The sequence below is a fragment of the Micropterus salmoides genome, unplaced genomic scaffold (genome assembly GCF_014851395.1).
Source record: "Micropterus salmoides isolate LMB-PRFRI ecotype aquatic unplaced genomic scaffold, ASM1485139v1 Ms_hic_scaffold_17, whole genome shotgun sequence".
In the NCBI taxonomy this organism is placed as follows: domain Eukaryota; kingdom Metazoa; phylum Chordata; class Actinopteri; order Centrarchiformes; family Centrarchidae; genus Micropterus; species Micropterus salmoides.
The window spans coordinates 32,827,092-32,848,376 of record NW_024040817.1 but is presented as its reverse complement, the minus strand read 5'-3'; the positions used below and the strand labels follow the sequence as shown (position 1 = coordinate 32,848,376).

At 40.2% G+C, this 21,285-nt stretch overlaps 1 protein-coding gene across 2 annotated transcripts in view; it reads left to right on the top strand.

Annotated features, from left to right (window-relative positions):
* Positions 1-72: 72 nt before the first annotated feature.
* vars2 (valyl-tRNA synthetase 2, mitochondrial) overlaps positions 73-21,285 on the top strand; it is a 39,675-nt gene continuing 18,462 nt past the window's right edge. Inside the window, exons 1-13 of one of the 2 annotated variants that reach the window (XR_005445047.1) lie at positions 73-428; positions 540-735; positions 5,730-5,811; positions 5,887-5,987; positions 7,217-7,338; positions 7,478-7,544; positions 8,755-8,852; positions 8,951-9,032; positions 9,878-9,997; positions 13,752-13,860; positions 13,967-14,055; positions 18,185-18,275; positions 18,494-18,621. Coding sequence is in view for 1 of the 2 variants with exons in the window: in XM_038724281.1 (XP_038580209.1) it covers positions 541-735; positions 5,730-5,811; positions 5,887-5,987; positions 7,217-7,338; positions 7,478-7,544; positions 8,755-8,852; positions 8,951-9,032; positions 9,878-9,997; positions 13,752-13,860; positions 13,967-14,055; positions 18,185-18,275; positions 18,494-18,621 (1,284 nt within the window). In the remaining variant the exon portion in view is untranslated. The remainder of the gene's footprint in view (positions 429-539; positions 736-5,729; positions 5,812-5,886; positions 5,988-7,216; positions 7,339-7,477; positions 7,545-8,754; positions 8,853-8,950; positions 9,033-9,877; positions 9,998-13,751; positions 13,861-13,966; positions 14,056-18,184; positions 18,276-18,493; positions 18,622-21,285) is intronic. The other variant, XM_038724281.1, reaches the window with a different exon arrangement.

Sequence of the window (21,285 nt, the reverse complement as noted above, 5' to 3'; positions counted from 1 at the left end):
AATATTATATACGCAATGAATCAGCATTCAAGACATTAATATTGCATCTTTGGTGCAAATTATTTCCAGAAATACTTTTATTTCTAAATGTAGGTCGGATGCGTTATTTCTTTTTTTGGCTCCGCTTGACATCAGTAGTGTTGTGGGGAAGACATTTACAGACGGACAGTGATTATTTCCTGTTGTACGTAAAGTTTAGCAGTTCGTCAACAAACAGCATCCCCATGCTGACAATAAGATAAACATATATCAGTTATTTGAAATGACACAATCATTCTACGAGGTTATATAACGTACTGTTTACATATGATTAGAAACATTGTAGAAATGCACTTTCGCGGGTTTACAAAGACGAAGCTAAATGAAGCTAATTTAAAAGGTCGTAGATGGCACCCATGCTGAGCACTCAGTGAAAGAGAGAAAGTACAGTAAGTAACTTAAACTTTGCCCGCGTTAACGTTATCAAATATTAACTGTCATCGCAGATAAACCTTTTTACATGACCTGACTGTGGTTCTCTGTGTTTGTTACTTGTGTAGGATGTTACTGAGGATGTGGAGGGCAGGTCGTGTCCTGAGGCTGGCAGGAAGAGGAGCAGCCCGACTCTGTTCCAGCAACCCACGAAACCCGGCGTCCTTCTCTTCATCGAAGTCAAACTCCACTCCACGGCCCCAAGCTGAGAAACAGAGGCGTAGACGAGAGCGAGAAGAGGCCATACTGTCAAGTCAGCATAGTGTAAGTAGGGAAGAGGCAATTAACATGTCCATCCTAAGCTAAACATGTAGTCTAACGTCTTCATCCAACAGGTTCATAAGGAAAGAATATTAAAGCGATAATAACAGTGTGTTTCATTTATGACCTGTCAATTCTGGTGTATCCCTTACGTGAAAAGTCTGGAGTTCATGAGTAATCCTAGGGTAATATTGGGTTAGTACTTTACCCATAAATGTAGGCATGATAAAGAGGTACAACAGCAACTGGAATGGGTGAAGCACCTATAACACTGGATCCTACACATCCCATTATGCAACTTGCTAGCGTATTTCATTAGACAATTCCTGCTAGGTAAACGGCTTTCTCTGTCATTTCCAAACAAATTTGTGACAAATTCAGTCAAAATTGAAGTAGCAAGACTGTTAAAGGAACACCGTGTCAGATCAGATGGAGGTTAGATTTTTGCCCCTGAGAATTTAGTCATTTCTGTACCCTAAAGAAGCCACTTTAAGGGTTCAATATCTTCAAACATATAAATCCTAAATGCACAAGCAGATTTTTCATTACTGGCCCTTGAAAATGGAAAAAAAATGCAAATGGGTGGTTTGGGGTTCCTCGGGAGTCTGCCAAAGTATTTATGTTGGACATTTCCATTAATTCAGTGTTTGATTAATGTTAAATCAAATTTGAGGGGCTCTAACATTAACAGAATCCGATTTATAGAAAGTATGTAAAACCAAGGTAGCAATTTGTTGCCTTTGTGAGATGTGGACTCATTCTTCAATGAACATTTGTATAAAAAATTTAAAGTTTCTTCCATATGAGGCATTCTGTACATAACTGACTACAGTCACAACTGACTGGCGTTCAGTTAGAGAGAGAGAGAGAGAGAGAGAGAAAATAGCAAGGGATGAAGAAGAGTGTCCAAATATGGTATTATTTCAAGCTAAAGAAAACAACAACTTTGTAATGTTATAGTCGGTCCACGTAAAACGAAACTTATGTCGCCTCGGCAACAGCACGATGGCACCTGATCAGAAAGCAGCCGGTGTTCTGCCGGCGGACCACAGACGAGGTAACAGCAACTTTAGCATTTAACTGAAATCATGACTGATTGTTGAGTTGAGGGCTAGCCACAATCCTCAGCTGAAAATGTAAACACCTGCGGTTGCTGTTCTCCTGTTCTCCTGGTTGGCCTGTGAATTTGTAACGTCACAGTGATGAGTTAAACGGGTATCAGCTGCACATTAGTAAGTTGTCGCATTCGGGTGATGTTTGTGTTGGTAAAGCAGCAAGCAAACAATGCTTGAATTGATGAAATAATATGTAGAAGCTTCGAGTATTAAAATCATCGTTAGCTGCAGCCCTAGTAACTCCCTTCTGCTACATAGCAGACTATATACATTAATATAGAAGCAATTATAAAAATGGTAAACAGAAATAAACTATAATCACTGGAGCAGTGCTGAGGATGAATCAGAGTTTATATAGCTTCTAGCTAGTCTGATAGCTTGGGGGAAAAATCTGCTCTGCAGTCTGGTGGTGTTGCAGCTGAAACTTCTATATCTCTTCCCAGAAGGCAGCAGGGTGAACAGGCTGTGGCTGGGTGGGTACTGTCCTTTAGTATCCTTTGGGCTCTGCACAGACACCTCACCTCACCGATATCACTGATGCTCGGGAGATGGGTACCAATGATCTTCAGAGCAGTTTCAATCACCTGCTGCAGAGCCCTCCGGTCCTGGGCCGTGCACATCCCATGCCAGTTAGTGATGTTTCCAGTCAGGATGCTTTCTATTGCTCCTCTGTAAAAGCTGACAAGAACTTGGCGTGGGAATTTGGCCTTCTTAAGCTTCTGAGTTTTTGAGCTTTCTTCATCAGCGTGGAGATGTGAGATGACCATGTCAGGTTCTCTGTGATCCTGATTCCCAGGAACCTGAAACTGTTCACCTGCTCCACCTCAGCGCCACTGATGTAGACAGGAGTGTGTGTCTTTATCTCCTTCCTAAAATCAACGATCAGCTCCTTGGTTTTGCTGACATTGAGCAGTAGGTTGTTCTCTGAGCACCACTCAGCAAGATTATCAATTTCCTCCCGATATGAAGTCTCATCATTGTTTGAAATCGGGCCATTGATGGTGGTGTCACCCACAAACTTCACAACAGAGTTCTCTTCATGTCGGGGAATGCAGTCAGGAGCGGGCTGAGCACACAGTCCTGGGGGGCTCCCGTGTTGAGCACTAGAGTGGAGGAGGTGAGTCCGCCAAGCCGAACTGACTGGGGTCTGTTTGTGAGGAAGTCCAATATCCAGTTGCAGAGTGTTGTATTTAAACCCGGAGTTTGCTGATCAGTTTCATGGGGAGATTGTGTTGAATGCTGAGCTGAAATCCACAAACAGCATTCTGATGTAGGTGTTGTTTTTCTCAAGGTGTGTGAGGGCTGAGTGGAGGGCATTGGAGATGGCATCCTCTGTGGATCTGTTGGTTCTGAAAGCAAACTGGTGAGGGTCCAGGCTGGCTGGGATGTTGTTCTTTATGTGCTGAAGAACCAGTTTCTCAAAGCACTTCATCAGAATGGGGGTGAGAGCCACAGAGTGGTAGTCGTTCAGAGTAGACACTGCAGAATTTTTAGGTCCAGTAACGATGGTGGCTGTTTTGAAGCAGTTTGGAACCCTCTCCTGAGACAGTGAGATGTTGAAAATGTCAGTAATAACATCAACCAGCTGATTGGCTCAGGTTTTTAGTACACGGCCAGGAATGTTATCTGGCTCAGCTGATGTACTTATTAACTCTCAACAGGACTCTCCTCACATCTGCTGTGGACACATGGCCGGTCCTCTGGATGTGGAGTAGACTTTACAGCTGACTTCTTGTTGAGGAGATCACAGCGGGCGTAAAAGGTGTTAAGTTCATCTGGTAATGTGGCCTCACATGATGGGGGAGCTCCTGCTTTTGTCGCCTCTGATGTTTTTGATGGCCTGCCACATATCTTTAGTGTTGTTGGTGTTGAGGTCTCTCTCCAGTTTCTGCTGATGTCTCCGCTTTGCCTCCTTGATGCCAGCTTTCAGTGTCGCTCTGGCAGTGCTGTAAGCTTCTTTATCACCCAACCGAAAAGCAGCTTTTTGGCTCTGAATAGAGCCCTCGCCTCTCCATTCATCCATGCCTTCTGATTGGGGAATGATTTTATCGTCTTGTGATCACCACATCATCAGCACATTTGCTGATGTATGATGTCTCTGATGATGTATCCATAAGGTTGATGTGGCTCTGCTGGGTGGCGGCCTCTCTGAACATACTCGAATCTGTGCTCCCAAAACAGTCCTGCAGAGCTGCTGTAGATTCACCTGTCCACACTTTCACTGTTTCAATTATTGGCTTGACCCTTTTAATCAGCTGGGTGGAAGTGGGCTGAAGAAGCAGAGAAATATGGTCTGATAAACCAAACTTAGGACGGGGGAGGGCTTTGTAGCTGCCAGGAATATTGATGTAGACGTGTTTGTTCCTCTGGTGGGGATGTGGACATGCTGGTGGAATTTAAGTAAAACAGTTCTGAGATTTGTTTGATTTTTGTTTTAAAAGAACCAGCAACAATAGAAACACCATCACCATCTTTTGTCTTCAGTGTGAAAGGATACAATCAGCACTCACTACTAGGTCAAATGACTCTGTAGTAGTCACAGGTAGTTATCGGCTACAGCTGTGATTGGCAGATATGTAAATTTGACTCCCGGGTGAATACACTAATCATTTGTTTCGATCTGCGGTTGTCTATAAATGTTTTATCCATATGTTTACGTAATATTAACATGCTAACACGCCATCAGTTGTGACTTTATCCACGCTGTGTTCTCTCAGAGAACACAAACACCGTAAACACACCTGTCACCTGCCCAGAACGGTACTGTTAACCAGAAACACTGCGGCTACATCTTAGTTTTATACAGCGTATAGGATAAACACAACAACCACCGTAACATTGTAAGTTACGCTGGTTGCGCTGCATTCTACCGTTTACTAATCCCGTTGCTCCTTCTCTGGGGCTTGGGTACTTGTTGGTTTGTCGTCAGCTTGGTAAAGGACAAAGGATTAAACTTTGCCATCACAGCACAGCAGCTGCTGATAGTTGACCTTATCACAGCAACAGGATCAGCCATAAGGGAAGCAGCTTAAAAGAGGTAATTTGTAATACAGTTTAATATTTACACACTATCTATGCTGTGGTCCAGTTCTGCTCCTGCTAACTCGGTCTGGAAAGATTGTAGATTGTGTCATTTGCACAAATACGACACAGGAAAAAGACCAGCTGGTATATCGGATTTTAAAATCCTCAAATATCAAACTCTCATATCAGTCAGCTCTTCTTACTAGTAGTCAAAAACTCCTCACCTTACGGATTTCTAAAAACAGCATTATTATCTTCAAACTCCAAAGCGGTGGTTTCATTTTTGTACATGTACATACCTATCTGTTAAAGCAAGCAGAATATTGATATTTGTAAGAATTTGATTATCTTTTTATGTCTGTTTATTATGGCATTCCATAGCTTTGTGTCTGTGTCCTCATGTTTTTGCCCAAACCTTCACATTAAACAACCAAAACAGAATTTTGTTACATTTTTAGCAAATCATAGTCATCATACTAGCCCCAGATTGTGGGTCTGTGGTTAGGGGGTGGGTAATGTGGATATGCTCCTATAGCTCAGTATATATATTTTATATCACTATATTGATATTGTAAATTAATAGAGAATGGATAAAATTACTAGACAAGCATATCTGTTTTGCCTAATGAATACATGACAAATCAGTTCTTCATCACGTTGATGCAAATAATCATATAATCACTTTAAATTGGCATAAAGCAATTTTGTCCACTAATTTGTGATATTGCCCACACTGTCTAACCTTCAACCCAGATGTATTAAATACTTAGTTACTATAGAATAAATGGTATAGAAAAAACTCTTGACAATTGACTTAGTCCTGTTTGTACTCTGTACTTTGATATTTTTTGTTTCCAGACTACTGAAGATAAAGCAGTGAAATGGAGTGAGAAGCAGAAGATAGTGTACACTGCTCAAACATCTCCCGGGTCAAAGAAAGGTGATTGCATTTTCCAGCATCAGCTTGTCTACCTGTTGTCTCTGCAGACTTAGAAGAGTTTTTATGTCTTTGCAGATACCAGCTCGCTGTTCCCATCCTCGTACAGTCCAGAATATGTGGAGTCCAGCTGGTATCAGTGGTGGGAGAAAGAAGGATTCTTCAGTCCAGAGCAACATGTGAGGATTTTAGAGCAGAACAACACATTAAACTATAACTTCTTGAATAAAGCTGCTGTTCATAAACTAAAGTAATGGCCTCAGATATAAGGTTATTCAAAAATAACTTTCATGTCACTTGAATACAGCTTTTCTTATAAGTAAAATTAAATAAAACATAGCAATTGTGTTTAATGTTACAGAATCTTTAATGTCTAGCTGAAATTTCTCTTTCCAAGATTTATTTCTTGAATATCAGTGTGGAACAATACAAATAAACATCAAACCAGAAGTTCCATTCTTTCCTGTTAACCCAGCCCCAGGCATCAAGCTGACATATGACATACACGCATGAAGCTTAAGCATACACACACAAACACATATGACACAAATGACAGTGACAAAAAAGGTTGTATATGAAAGTTACAAAAAACAAAACGCACAATAAATAGAAAAAAACCCTGATTTGCCGGTTGGAGAGCTCGGCGACCATCAGGCTGTGACAGAAAGTTTGAAATTGTAGAGTACAGAACTGACATAGATCCTTTCAGGGTATTTAATAGGGATGCACGATAATTACCAATCTAATAAATTACCATTAACATGACATTATCAGCTACATGAAGTGCAGTGACTGTGCAGAGCCCAAAGGATACTAAAGGACACTAAAGGACAGCACCCACCCAGCCACAGCCTGTTCACCCTGCTGCCTTCTGGGAAGAGATATAGAAGTTTCTGCTGTTGCACCACCAGACTGCAGTGCAGCTTTTCCCCCCAAGCTATCAGGCTCTTAAACTCTAATTCATTGTCTGCTACGTAACAGAAGGGAGTTACTCTGTAACCTGTTGTATTGTGACATAAATAAATCTACCTACCTAAACTGAAATGAAATACTGTCCACAATCCATACCGCAACTGTATTTATTTTTTTAAACGGCAGCTAAACTGCTCCTTTTAACGTTAAACCACTAAACTGGCATTTAACTGACTTGTATGATATAATATCTCATGGAGAATGTTGTATTATTTATTTTATTGATTATGTTATGTAATTAATCTGGTTGTACTTTTTACTATGTAATTGTATCTCTCATGTCCTTTGTTAAAGAACTTGAAGAAAAGTGCTATACAAATAATTAAAATAAATGTATTTTTTCACTTTGACATGTTTTTTTTTTTTTTACAGTAAATAGTGATGACTAATTAGCTGCATTTCAAACTTTAAAATGTCCTACTGTCATGTCCATCAGGAGAGGTTATCTCACGCTGTGGATCAGACCTTCTCTCTGTGTATCCCTCCACCAAACGTGACTGGTACTCTGCACCTGGGCCATGCTCTAACTGTAGCTGTAGAAGACTCTCTGGTTCGATGGTAACTGCCACCACCACATTAGAATCAGAAATACAGAATGTTGTGCAAAGTAATTGTCGCTAGTAAAGAATTGAGTCAGACTGTTTCAGAAGGCATATCTTTTGATGGAGCAGTAATATATGAATTTTTAATCCATCAGGAGGAGGATGCAGGGCTACAGAGTATTGTGGGTCCCTGGTTGTGACCATGCGGGTATTGCAACACAGGTATGACATCATCTTCTCTTCTTCCTCTTCTATGACAGTTTGTGATTTAAAGGAAAGGCTCATTTTCTTAGTTCTCCCTCAGAACAATTTTTACATAACCATATGTAAGTTAAAACGGTTATTTGTGGCTTTATATGTTTTTCCTGTCCACTCCTTACATAGTCCCAGTGCAAGGGGGACAAAATCCACAGTCCTCGTTGGTCTGTAGCTTTGGAAGATACCCAATTGAATTGACTAACTCAGACTGCTGACACTTCATATTAGCTACTATTCAGCTGAACTTCAGAATGAATTTTTGCACAGAATGGGGATAGTGGATTATGTCCTTCATCACTTACATTGGAACTGCATTAGGAGATTTTTTTTACAGCCAGTAACCAATAACAGTTATAATGTGCATATGGGCATGTGGGTATTGTATGAAGATAGACTTGAAAAAATGTGAACCTATCCTTTATTTGCCATTTTTAATTTTGCTACCTGTTGGTTCCGCTGATGACAGTAATGTTACTGGATTTGATAGCTTGAACGGTCTTGTCCCCTGCAAACAGTGAAGATCAGTGTTGCCAACTCTTTTCAATGGAAGGTTGTGGTTCAATAAGTCACTAGAAGTCATCAGATGATGCACCAATCTGAGTATCAGTTGCAATTTGAGTATTGTTTGTTTGTAGCCTTCATGTGTAGGATTTAAAATTTTCAGACTCTTGTGTCTTCCAGTTGTAGTAAAGAGGACATTGTGACAGACATCTGTCCATGCATGCAAACATAGACCATACCTGTTCTGTTCTGTCTTCTTTTTATACAAACAAAAAATAATTTGAAAGATGTATCACATAAAGTGTGTAGTCTCTATGCTCAAGTCGAGATGTGTTATTTTTTCACACTTTGGAAAGCTTCCTCCAGAACCAGTATGTAATTGTTTTCATATACAGATTAGTACTTAAGAAAACTGATCTTAAGACAGCACCTTCATATAAAAGACATCTCTCAGAGCCATGGAAATAAAAAGCTCCGTAGGACAACCTAGAAAGTGTGGGAGAAGCATAATAATTGTTGTTTCGTTATTATGAGGTAAATTAAGTTCACGTTCCGGATTTATATCAGCTTCGTATCATATCTACGACAGATTTTTTTAGACAACCTTAAAAAATGTCATCACGAAGTAATTGTATAAGCTACTTTTGAACCATGCATCAACTTGTGTGTGTAGACAGTGGTGGAGAGGAGACTGCTGAGGGAAGAAGGGAAGGGCAGACAGGACTTGACCAGGCAAGAGTTTCTACGGGAGGTGTGGAAATGGAAGAACGAGTGAGTCTTCACGTTAACATCATCACTTCTCATCTACTATTTGGTCTACATGATGTTGGCTTCAGTGAGGTGAACCCTTTTGTCCCTGTGTGTCCTAGGAAAGGAGAAGCGATCTACCACCAGCTGAGGACACTCGGAGCTTCTCTGGACTGGAGCAGAGCGTGTTTCACTATGGATCCAGTAAGTCTGCCGTCACATACCTTACTGACTTACTGTATTATGGTACCTGCAAAAAGTTGGTTGAAAACCTGTATGTGTAGAAGTTTAAAATAATTTTTGCAAATGATTCGAATGGCGTTTCACTTGTGGACCATATGTTCTAAAAAATATTTGTTCATGGGAATAATAAGACTTCTGAGTCATCATAAGTCATTTGTTATTTATACCCACTAAATTAAAGCATGGATTAAAAATTAATGTAAAAAAATTCTGTCCAATTTTATACACTGCACATAACATAAATTAGACACTGTTTGATTATTAATGCATTTATTTATATGTGAGGATAAAGTACAGGCCAGGAGAGGTATTTTGAGATAGAACCAACGCTTAAATAATCAAAGAAGAATTTACAGTGGCCGTTGGATATTCTTTCACTAATAAATACTTTTGCTTCTTTTCTGACACCGGTTATTACGCCATGCTTTAATTCGGTATGACTAATAATAGTAATAATATGCTGCATTATAGTACTTTTCCTTTTATTATTCCTGCTTGTGCTCAAAATGACACATGTATATTCCTGCAGTCTTACTCACTCCCTCACTCATCTGTGTGTGTCACATCAATATTTAGTTTTCTACCATATATCAAATGTGAATGTCAAGAGACATTTTCAAATACTACACAGAATAGTACACAGAGGGTACAGTACATATTATGTGAGCTTTCCTTTTGTATGCTTCAGTATATTGAAATTTATCACAGGCTATAAGGAGTGATGAGTAAGTTTTTATAGTAAAGTGAAACAAATACACACCTTTGAACTGTTTGTACTGGTTGAGATGTTTTATATTTCATTTCAGGGCTTCAGCAGGGCTGTGACTGAGGCCTTTGTCAGGCTGTGTGACTCTGGTCTCATCTATCGCTCAGAGGGTTTAGTTAACTGGAGCTGTGCTCTGCAATCTGCCATCTCTGACATAGAGGTAAAACAGCATCACATGGGTGTACAGTAAATACCACAGGTGGACAAAGTAATGGAAAACCACATATAAGGGATGTAAATGGCTCCTCCTTTTCCATGGAGCTGTGGCCCCCCCTCGCTCAACATCCAAAAGCTATTCTCATCATTCTAGGCAGTGATTAGGACTTGAAGAGTTGTATATCTGATTAATAGCTAACTTAAAATATTGGTATCCATTTCTAAGGATAGTCCATTAAATATAAAGCTTAAAATCAATGTTTGAATTTTCAGTTTTTAAAACAGAAACAGATTTAATGTCAATATGAAAATTAATCTCTACAAATGAATCTAAACGAATTACAGTTTTAAAACATAGAAGTTTACAGATTTACTGAAGAGGAATGCCTTAAAGGGGATGCGAATCTGCTTAATTCTTTCAACAAAATCATAGGTGTCTTTGATATAACTGGCATGCAAGATCAAGAGAGGATTTAGGAAATGATCAGTGAACTCAGCTGTATAGTAGGTCTCGCTGCTACAGTCAGACACAGTAGGACGTCCTTGAGGGATCTCATGAGGTTTGCTCCAACTTGCAGGAGTCTTATGAATTTTGGGCAGCATGTAGAACAGCCTGGGTCAAGGAACGCTGTCACCCTTCAAATATAAAATCTGTTTGTGACTAACCACAGAGGTCAGGGCGACGGGTCTGAAGTCCTTTAGTCCTGTGGTCCTTTGTTTTTTGGGGACAGGGATGATGGTGGAGGCTTTGAAGCAGGCTGGCACATGGCATGTCTCCAGTGAGGTGTTAAAAATGTCTGTGAATACTGGAGACAGCTGATCAGCACAGTGCTTCAGGGTGGATGGGGAGACAGAGTCCAGCCCAGCTGCTTTGCGGGGTTTCTGCCTCCTGAAAAGACCATTGACTTCCCTCTCTTTGATGGAGGGAGGAGGGGAGGGGGTGGAGCTGGCCAGCTCTGAGGAGGGAGGGGAAGAAGTGGTGGACTGAGACTGAAGCTGATCGGACTTCTCCGCTCAGATGGTGCGGACTCCTCCGCACCATCACGGGGGATGGTGTCTGATTGACTCTCAAAGCGGCAGTAGAACTGGTTCAGCTCATTTGCCAGGCGAGAATCGTTTATGGAGTGGGGGACTTTGAGTTTATAGTTTGTGATCTGTCTGAACTCCCTCCAGACAGAAGTGGTGTCGTTTGCAGAGAACTGTTTTTTTAGTCTCTCTGAGTACAGCCGTTTAGCTACTCGCACCTCCTTGCTAAAGATGTACTTTAACGCCCTGTCACCACTCCTAAAAGCCTCCTCCTTTTCCAACCTCAGCTGTCTGAGTTTAGCTGTAAACCAGGGTTTGTCATTTTAATGCAGCTGTCCTCACAGAAGAAGAAGAAAATGGCATTGCGCAGATGTGTGCTGCAGGCTTCCTAGAGTTTGTGGCTGCAATCTGTGTGTTTTTAGCAAGTGATTTATTAAAGCAGCAGCTCCTTAAGCAGTCATTCCCTGGACTGAACCTGGTATTGAACCTCCAGGTGCATGCTGGTAGAGCTCATAAGCGAAGTTCAGAGGTGGGATTTCTATGAGATTGCTAAACTCAGAAAATAAACAATGGTAACAACATGGTAAACAAAAATCAGATTAAATATAAGATAAATCAAAGATGCAAAAAATGGGGACAGAGTGAGAGAAAGACAGAGGTAGGTGGAGATGGTGTTGATATTGATGTTAACACTGAGTTAGAGGCTGTAGTGATTTTACAGTTCATTGGTCAAGTTCAAATTCAAGTTTAATGGACACAAACCACCATATCCATCCACTATTCTGTGCTTTACAGTAATCAGATATTGTGTTTATTTATAATATCTTGATTGCTTCATTTTTTTCATATTGACAGGTCTTTGGTTATATACAAGTTTCTTTTCCCACTGCAACCTTACTTATGGCTCTTGTAAACTCCATCTGCATTATGTTTACACCTCCATTCAAGAAGCGGAGAATATCCTCCACAAAACTGATAGCAACCGAGACAAATGCATAATCAGCCTGTGTTAACATGTCTCCTCCCATTATTTGCCTGATCCTCCCTTAAATCCATATGCAATGAAGAGAGAGGCTCACCTTGGAGACACTCACACAAATGACACTCAAACTGTAACTCCAGCTTGCTGCATCTGATTGCCACACGTCAATAGCTATTTTCAAGCCCTGTCTACCTTTGATAGACCAGTATTTTTAGGCTTCACTTGTGCGTAAGCAGCTTATACAGCCATAAGTGATGTTTTCTCAGTGTTTTTCTGAGTAAGTGAGTGAGTTTTATTTTTCGGTTGTAGCTAATGAAAAGCTAACAGTAAACATAGGTTGTTATAAACCTACACCATCTAGGCATAGGTCTAATATTTGATGTTTCAACCCTGGGAACTCCCCCAATACACTCACAAACGGGAATTTTTGACAGCAAATTGATGTAACTTTAGATAATAGAGGATAATAGAGTTTAATGGTCTTTAAGAGGTCTGATCCTTTTTATATAATTTTTAATGTATGTCTCTCACTATGCACAGTAAAGCAGGTGGATAAAAACACACAACAAAACACAGACATACAGTTAGACAAGAAAGACAAGAACGTACAGCAGTAAACCTATGCACCGGATAACTTACACCAATAGGTCGTTTTAGATCATCTGAAGCAAGCTGCAAGTGTCCACCACAGCTGCAACGGGCCTGCTTAATACATAGCACATCAACCCTAGCACCGCAATTCCATATCATCATGTGACACATCACCACTACCCAACAAGACACTACGTGTCCATTTTAGTCTGGGTATCTGCGCCACCACGAGGTCAACACCACGGACAAGCTTCATTGTACTACAAATATGTTCATCACCAATATTTTGCACTACAAATTGATATATTGCACTGCAGATAAGATATATTGCACCACTATTGCACTACAGATAAACATATTTCACTGCAGACAAAACACTTCAGATAAGATACATTACACTTCAATACAATTTAAAACCAATGAAAACACAATTGCCTCAAACTCTGTAGTTGTTGTTATCATCATCATTCTCATCAACAAAACCCCTCTACACCTTCACCTCCCCCTCCGTTATCTTCTTTAACAACGCCTTTTAGCACAGCCCAGATGGTAACAATGCATACTCAGAGTTAAGGGAATGGGCGCTCTCTGAGCGGATGGCCTTTGTTTTTGTAAGCACCTGCTTAATAAACATATCTTTCAGACTGCTGAACTGAACTCCCACTATCTTACTGGCCACTTTAACAATCCTAGCCAGGGCATTTTTCTCTTTGGTACCAAGGTTGCCATTCCAGCAGATGAAAAGATAGATTCAATGAACGCTCTGTAGAACAGAGTCATTGGAGTCTTGTCAATCTGGAATTTAGCAAGTTTCCATAAACAAAAAAGCTGTTGCTGGCCCTTTTTGCGCAGCGGTGCAGTATTAGAATCACATTTCCAGCTGGTAAACATAGTCCATCTCTATTGCCACAGCTGTTGATGCCTTGGTAAACAAGACAAGGTTTTCATCAACAGCAGGTTGACCGGTATTCTAGCACCCCTCATAAAACAAAAATGATATTGTCACATTGACGCATTTCTTAGCTTTTATCCAATTTTGTCCACCTGTTGTACTTTTTTTTTTTAGCATTATTCATTTTAATCTGTGCATGATCTTGGTCTTTGCAGTAACATAAAAGTTCTATGGATGTCAACTTTAAAGTTGTGGATTTGCCGTCAGGTTGACTCAAAGGAGCTGTCTGAGCAGACCATGTTGTCTGTTCCTGGTTATGAAAACAAGGTCGAGTTTGGGACAATGCTTACCTTTGCATACCCTATAGAAGGCCATGGTGAGTATTTGTTAATGTCTAGAAAGTTATACATATTGTTCTTGGGGTTGTTCTGTTTTATATTTTTTTATGATATCCATTCCTGCCATTTTTCCTTCTATATTAGATGGAGAGGTGGCAGTGTCCACCACCCGTCCTGAGACTATGCTGGGAGATGTGGCTATAGCTGTTCATCCTGATGATCTTCGATATCAGGCTAGTACCAATTTTTGATTAAGTTTTAATGAGGATGAGGCAATGAATTTCACTGAATTTAGATAGCTAGACACATAGTTAGGAAATATGAATATAAATATTTTCCCAGTTTGTTTTACATATTCATTGCATCTGGCTTTTTTGGCCGAATGGACCGAACTGTATACATTAACATGCTGAACAAACGAGCATGTTACAATGTGTACAAAGTAGTTTGACTTCAAACTAGAGAAAACAATGATATATAGAGATTAAAGATTTCACCATATGCTAATCTGGAAACACAGTACTGTACACAGTACACAGTGGTTAGTGTGTACAGATGCTGGTGCTGAATTTCTGAAAACTGCACACCGTGTACTGCGGTCAAAATAGGTCAAATATGTACCCATCAATACTCAACTAAACTACAGGAGAGTTGTTCTCTTGCTCTACGTGGTTTTCAACTCACCAAATTATTTTTTACTTTTGAATATGAACTCTTCAAACAGTACACTGCTTCTACAGGATGAGGAAGTATTCAAAGTCAGTATCATAAGAAAATGTTGATGTTTCTAGTTTTTTAAAACTCTGTAGTTATGTGGTCTGACGCGTCTGACTTCCCAGAAAGGATCAAAACGGCCAAAAAAACCCTCAGTTTGTAGGAAAGTGGAATCAACCTTTAAGTAAAATCTACAAAATCTATATAATGATACTCACACATACACATCATCCTAACTATATGTCAATGCATACACAGTCATGTCTAATACATACTAAACCTGTCACTAATATACATACGTAGACACATGCATATTCAAATGCACTTTTATTTAACCGTTTTAACCTGAATTTAACAGCCTAAATAGGTACGGGCACTGTACACTACCTTCTGCTAACCCCTTTATACACTATACCTGCTGCAATGTCTCTACCAATTTTTATCTGTATTGCCCCGATAAATATGTATGCAACAAGATGTACATGTATGTATGGATTAGGATGGATAAAATCTGCCATGGTCAGTGATGGATGAAATACTCAAATATTTTACTTAAGTAAAAGTACCAATAACACATGTAAAAATACTCCAATAAAAGTCATGCGTTCAAACTCAAACAAGTGTTAAAAGTAATATGAATAATTAATATTAATAAATTACATAATTAGAACTGATTCATCAATGTGTAAGCAGCATTTTACTGTTGTAGCTTATCATGTGTTTCTGTATGTAAAAAAACAGCTACTGAGGCTGTCAGATAAATGTAGTGGAGTACAACGTGTCCTTTTTACTTACAGTGGAGTATAAAGGTAGGATTAAATGGAAATGGTTCTTGAGTAAATGTGATTAGCTCATGAAGATGCGGCTGCCAGTAGCTCTCTAAAACGTCACTACATTTTTGTTTGGGTTTTTTTGTTCACTTATTATTGAAGCACATATGACAGAAGAACACCCATCAACATCTGGAAAAGAAGAACAGGGATTGGATGTTGAGCAGACCTTGAGACACAACATCTTCCGACCACCCAGCCTGACTAGTTGGACCAAACATTACCCCAAGGGAATGGGGAAGAGAGCCAGGATAAGAGCTAAGCTAAATCAGTTTGGACCTACGGCTACTCCACCAGCCAGCCTACTCTTGGCTAATGTCTGGACACAGGAAAACAAAACGGATGAAATAAGACTCAGGGACTGCCGTGCCCACATCTTTACTTTGTTTATTTCCCAGATGTCACATTGCTAGATGTCAGAATTCACAGGTGTTTTTGTTGCTGCTGTTTACATTCCCTCAGATGCAAATTCATGACAAAACAACCATGTGATATTTTTATTTTACCTTTTACCTAAATTCCACCAGCATATACACATATACGTATAGGGGAAGCAATAACCTAGACCAGAAAGCCTGGATGAATGGAGAGGTGAGGGTTCTATCCAGAACCAAAAAAACTGCCTTTGGTTGAAGTGACAAAGAAGCAAAGAGCATCACCAGAGCAAGACTGAAATGTGGCATTAAAGAGGTGAAGTGGAGGCATCAGGAGAGACTGGAGGGAGACCTCAACACCAAAGACATGTGGCAGGCAATCCAGACCATCACACGCTACAAAAGCTACAAAAACGTCTCCTCAACAAAGAGTCAGCTGGAAAGTCTACTCCACCTCCAGAGGACCGGCCACTGTCAGTATCCACAGCAGATGTGAGAAGAGTCCTGCTGAAAGTGAATACGAGTAGTTACTTAGTTGCAGAAAATACTGCAAACGGAGAACAGCAATGGCAAAAAGTAAAATATAGCAGGCAGTCAGCATGGTAAACATATATTGGGAGTAGACGCAAATCCAGTGCAGCTTAGTATGGATGGAGCCTAAAGCTGCTGGGCCTGATAACATCCCTGGCAGTGTACTAAGAACAAACACCATCAACCTATCAGGCTGCACCTGAACTGATAAGAGGCCTGGATCAGGCCCTGCTCTGACTCTCCAATTGTTTCCTGCAGCAAGTTGACTGTGCTCCGGATGCATTATTTGAGATTTGTTATAGTTATTGTTTCTTTGTTCAGTGGTGAATAAGTGATTTGATAGTCATCTGTCAGTCAACTACTTAAGTGGAAATCCTTTGAAAGGACAGACTGTTGAACAGCTCTCATCTCTGGTCTTCATGCTTTAAATGGTACCAATGCAGAGGCTCTTTAAATAACCCAGCTACCACAAAGTCACATTTCTTCATCGTCCTTCGAGATCGGATGAGTGTAACATCCCTTGTCCTGTAAAGCAAAGACAACTGCATATTTTCTGTGATGCCTCTGAAAGGACTTACAACTCTGTAGCCTCGTTCACGATAAAGGACGAGAAAGGAGGGACTCAGCTTTCATTCTTTGTGGCTAGAACCCGGGTAGTTCCCAAAAAACAGCTCACTATTCCTCCTTAAGCTTTCTGCAGCCCTGATGGGAGCACAGCTGGCTCAGTCACTGAAAGGGACCCTATTAATCTTTGCTTTATTTTCTGTCGTATTTATAACGTTACAGTGTGCATGTTCATACTAAACATGGCCAAAGTTTCAAATAATGTGGTAAATGTTTGTAAAAGTAATCCGTGTGAGCACAAAGCTCAGGATTCAGACTGCTCTGAATCTACTAGGTTTCCAAATTTTTTTTCTACTTTCTCAGACTAGGACCTCGGAGTCTGGGCCTAAAAACCTCCTCCTCCCGGCGGTACAAAGCTCCTGTGCTAGTGGTGTAAACATCAAACATTTCAGAGAGCTCGAGCTCCCTGTCTGGGTAGAGGCAGCTAAGCTAATGGGGCAGATAGCAACACAGCTAACTGAGCTAACTAGCTAACTGCTCAGTTAGTACTTACTTTAAAGCTAACTCCATTAAATATGATCCATTTTACCAAAGTCAGAGAATAAAGTTATAAAAGTTGTGTTTTTGTTCAGTAATCATTAAAGATGGGTACCAAAACCTGCTATTAAACGGGCTCTGGGGCTGTAGTATTGATAAGCTCCAACTTTACCATTTCTTTTATTGGTACTGTTTAATATGTTGGTGTGATTTATTATCACACTGTGTCTGTTGGGGCTGAACTCCTTCACATAAACTAGCACACACAATGGCTACCGCTTAAACTGGTAATGGTTAGTTGATTAATTATTAAATGTTTTATCACATTTGAGGGGCAGAAGTTGAAAATCCTCCTTCCTGCCTTGAGGAAGTTATGGATATATTTCTATGGGCTCTCATGATCAAATTAGCCTTTTCGACATTAATCTGTGTCAGTCAGCTATTTAAAGGAATGTTTCGTGTGGACTAGTCCTTTAAATGAAACAACTGACAAGTCAAGCTACAGTATTTCATCACATAGATGTAAACCTGTAATACATCCTGTAATTACAATATTGCCTACGACTCCTGCTCACTGATCTGTTCACACTATTCCAATACAAACAGAACAAAGGGGACAGCTACCACAATATAAAATGCATAGCAGTTCATATATTTCTGTTGTCTCATGGTAGATAACATTATGTTGCTCAACCCTGCAAGATCCAAATTCAGACCAGATCAGAAACAAATGATAACTGACTAAAGCATGACATTTGTTAAGATAGCTGTGTTCATATCTTTCTACTTCTCTCTACTCTTCTTTGTTCCAGGCTGTTCATGGGAAGCAGTGTAGACACCCCTTCACCAACAGACTCCTGCCCATCATCACTGATTCAGTGGTGGACATGGAGCAAGGAACTGGTGAGGAAATGTGTGGATTTTAAGATTGTTGGACTAGTTAATGGAGATTAAAGGGGAAGCATATCAGAAACAGTGCCCATCAACTTGCATTTTCACATATGTATAGGAATATCGTTATCAAAATATTCATGATCAATATTGCAATTTCACATTTTGTCAAATCAAGCAACCCTCTGAGCTGCTTCTGTTGATCAGTTCACTGTGGTTGTGTTTTGTAGGTGCAGTGAAGGTGACTCCTTCTCATGACCACACTGACTTCCTGCTGTCACAAAGACACTCACTGCCACGCCTTACTGTGATTGGAGGAGATGGGACCATGACGCCGGCCTGCGGACAGTGGCTGGAGGTGCATGAAGCACACTGCACACAACTGTTATTAGGGCTCAAAGCACAAGGGTGCTGGGAACCCTATTGAAATCACTGAGCATATTATTAAGGGTCTAAGGGACTGGGCCAGATGATGAGTCTGGACTTCTTCACCAACACTTAACCATCAGAAAAAATAGACAGCTATTGGAGTCTCAAAGATTCACTGGAGATGATCAGAGTTCAACGCAATAGAGTTTATTCTTTCACAAGACAAAGCCGACTAAGGCTCCAGAACCATACCGACTACACACTGGCTGTGCTCTGTGTTATAAAGCCCAGATTCTCATCCCTTTCCAGGTGGAGTCTTGGTAAAGTCTCCACCTATTTCTAAAAATGAACCAATCATACCGCAGGTCATATTTTGGGCACATCATCCTATTTTCTACTGAAATTTGCCTAGTAGGCATCTTCCAGGCTTAATTATCTGACTCCAGTGTTTTAGGGAAGTTCCAACTCAGATAAGACTTGGCCAAGGGGATCAGACATCTGTCCTTGGCACGTAACTCCACTGGATCAGGGGACCTAATTACCAATTAGATCACCTGGCACCATTATAAACGGGAATTTCCAGAGTGTGTGTTTTCAAAACCTACATAATATTACAGGACCAGCTTTCAACTAAGGCTGATTAAATGTGACAACAGAGTTTTTCTATCATGCAAACTTACCATCAAATGGGAATATAACAGATATTATTTTTATATTATATTGGTTCCCAGTACCAGCGCTGCTGGAAACCCTATGAAAATTACTCAGATTTGTTTTTATTCTTCTGTTGATAAAAGTCATACTGTAGCCTAAACTATAAAAGTTCAAATTCACATGGGTGGTAAAGACTGGGGCACACACATCAGACACAAGAAAAGGACACGTCAACCAGCAGGTGGCTCTATAAACACGTTTTGGCTCATAACTCCCACACAGTATGTCCCACATTCAAAAATCTTATATCCATGGTTTCCCTTAATTAAGCTGCATCTAGTGATGTACGTCACTCCCATTTGTGCCTATACTTATTTTTTTTAAATAAGTATAAATATGCAAAACCTACTTTTTCTATCTAGACAGTGAGTCTGAAAACGTTGCATGTAGAATTTATGGACCCTCATGATCAGAAGTTGTATAAAGAATTTTGATAAACATGAAGTGATGTCATATCTCCTCATAGGTCTTACCGATTAACACAAAACCTGGCCTAAAAGTTTCCATCCAGCACTGGGGCTCTGTGCAACATTTGGCACCATTCAGCCACTAGATGGTACTGTAGTTGAAAATCATGAAATATGCTAAAATTATTTTTCCAAAGTACTGTATTTGAACTAAATGTTTTCTCTGTCCTGCTCTCCGCCTGCCACTTGCGTTACACCTGCGGGGCTGCTGGTCCAACTTGCCTCACCTTCATTGGTTGCCGGGTGCGGCTTGCACTGGGGGCTTTGGACCCTGTTTACACCTGCTTTCAGGTCTAGTTATATGTAGTACCATATAAGTGGCGAAGAAATATGGTTCACCTGTAAAAGTCAGGTCCATTTATTTTAGACACTGGCACAAGTTTTGTTATTTTGTCTGTTTATCAAAACATATTGAAGTTACAGTTAAATAATGAATATGGACTTAAAGTGTAGTCTCTCAGCTTTAATTTGAGGTTATTCATATACAAATTGGAGGGAGGGTTTAGGAATTACAGCTCTTTAATACACCTATCAGCCACAACTTTGACTACCTGCCTAATATTGTGTAGATCCTCGTTTCACCCTCAAAACTGCCCTGACCCGTCGGGGCACGGACACCACTAGACCTCTGAGGGTGTGCTGGTAGGTTGTTCTGTGGCAGGGAGCATTATCCTGCTGAAAGAGGCCACTGCTATTTAGGGCTGGACAATAAAACAATAACAAAAATTGTCAATTTCAATAACTATATAACAAATGTTAATATAAATAAATAAATATTCAATAAATGTTTGATTTTATTCACTTGAATCATACACGATTTAGGACTTAATTAAACCATCAGGTTTCTTCAACTTTCAATCAGGCTTTAAACTCAAAATAAAGAACAAATTTATATTTATCGTGATAATTATCGATATCGAAAGATATGAAACTCTTTATCGTGATAACATTTTTAGCCATATCGTCCAGCCCTACTGCTATCAGAGAATACTGTTTCCATTAAAGTGCATTTGTTACAGACCATGCATGGTAGGTGGTACGTGTCAAAGTAACATCTACATGAATCGCAGTACCCAGTGTTTCCCAGCAGAACATTGCCTAAAGCATCACACTGCCTCTGCTGGCTTGCCTTCTTCCTGTAGTGCATCCTGGTGCCATGTGTTCGCCAGTAAGCGTGTAAGCGACACACCCAGCCATCCACGTGATGCAAAAGAAAACATGATTCATCAGACCAGGCCAACTTCTTCCAGCAAATTGAACTACAGTAGCTTGTCTGTTGGATCGGACCACACCTTCCTTTGTTCCCCACATGCATCAATGACCCTGTTACCGGTTCACCTCTTTTCTTCTTTGGACCACTTTTGATAGGTACTGACCACTACAGACCGGGAACACCCCACAAGAGCTGCAGTTTTGAAAATGCTTAGACCCAATTATCTAGCCATCACTATTTGGCCCTCACTCAAATCCTG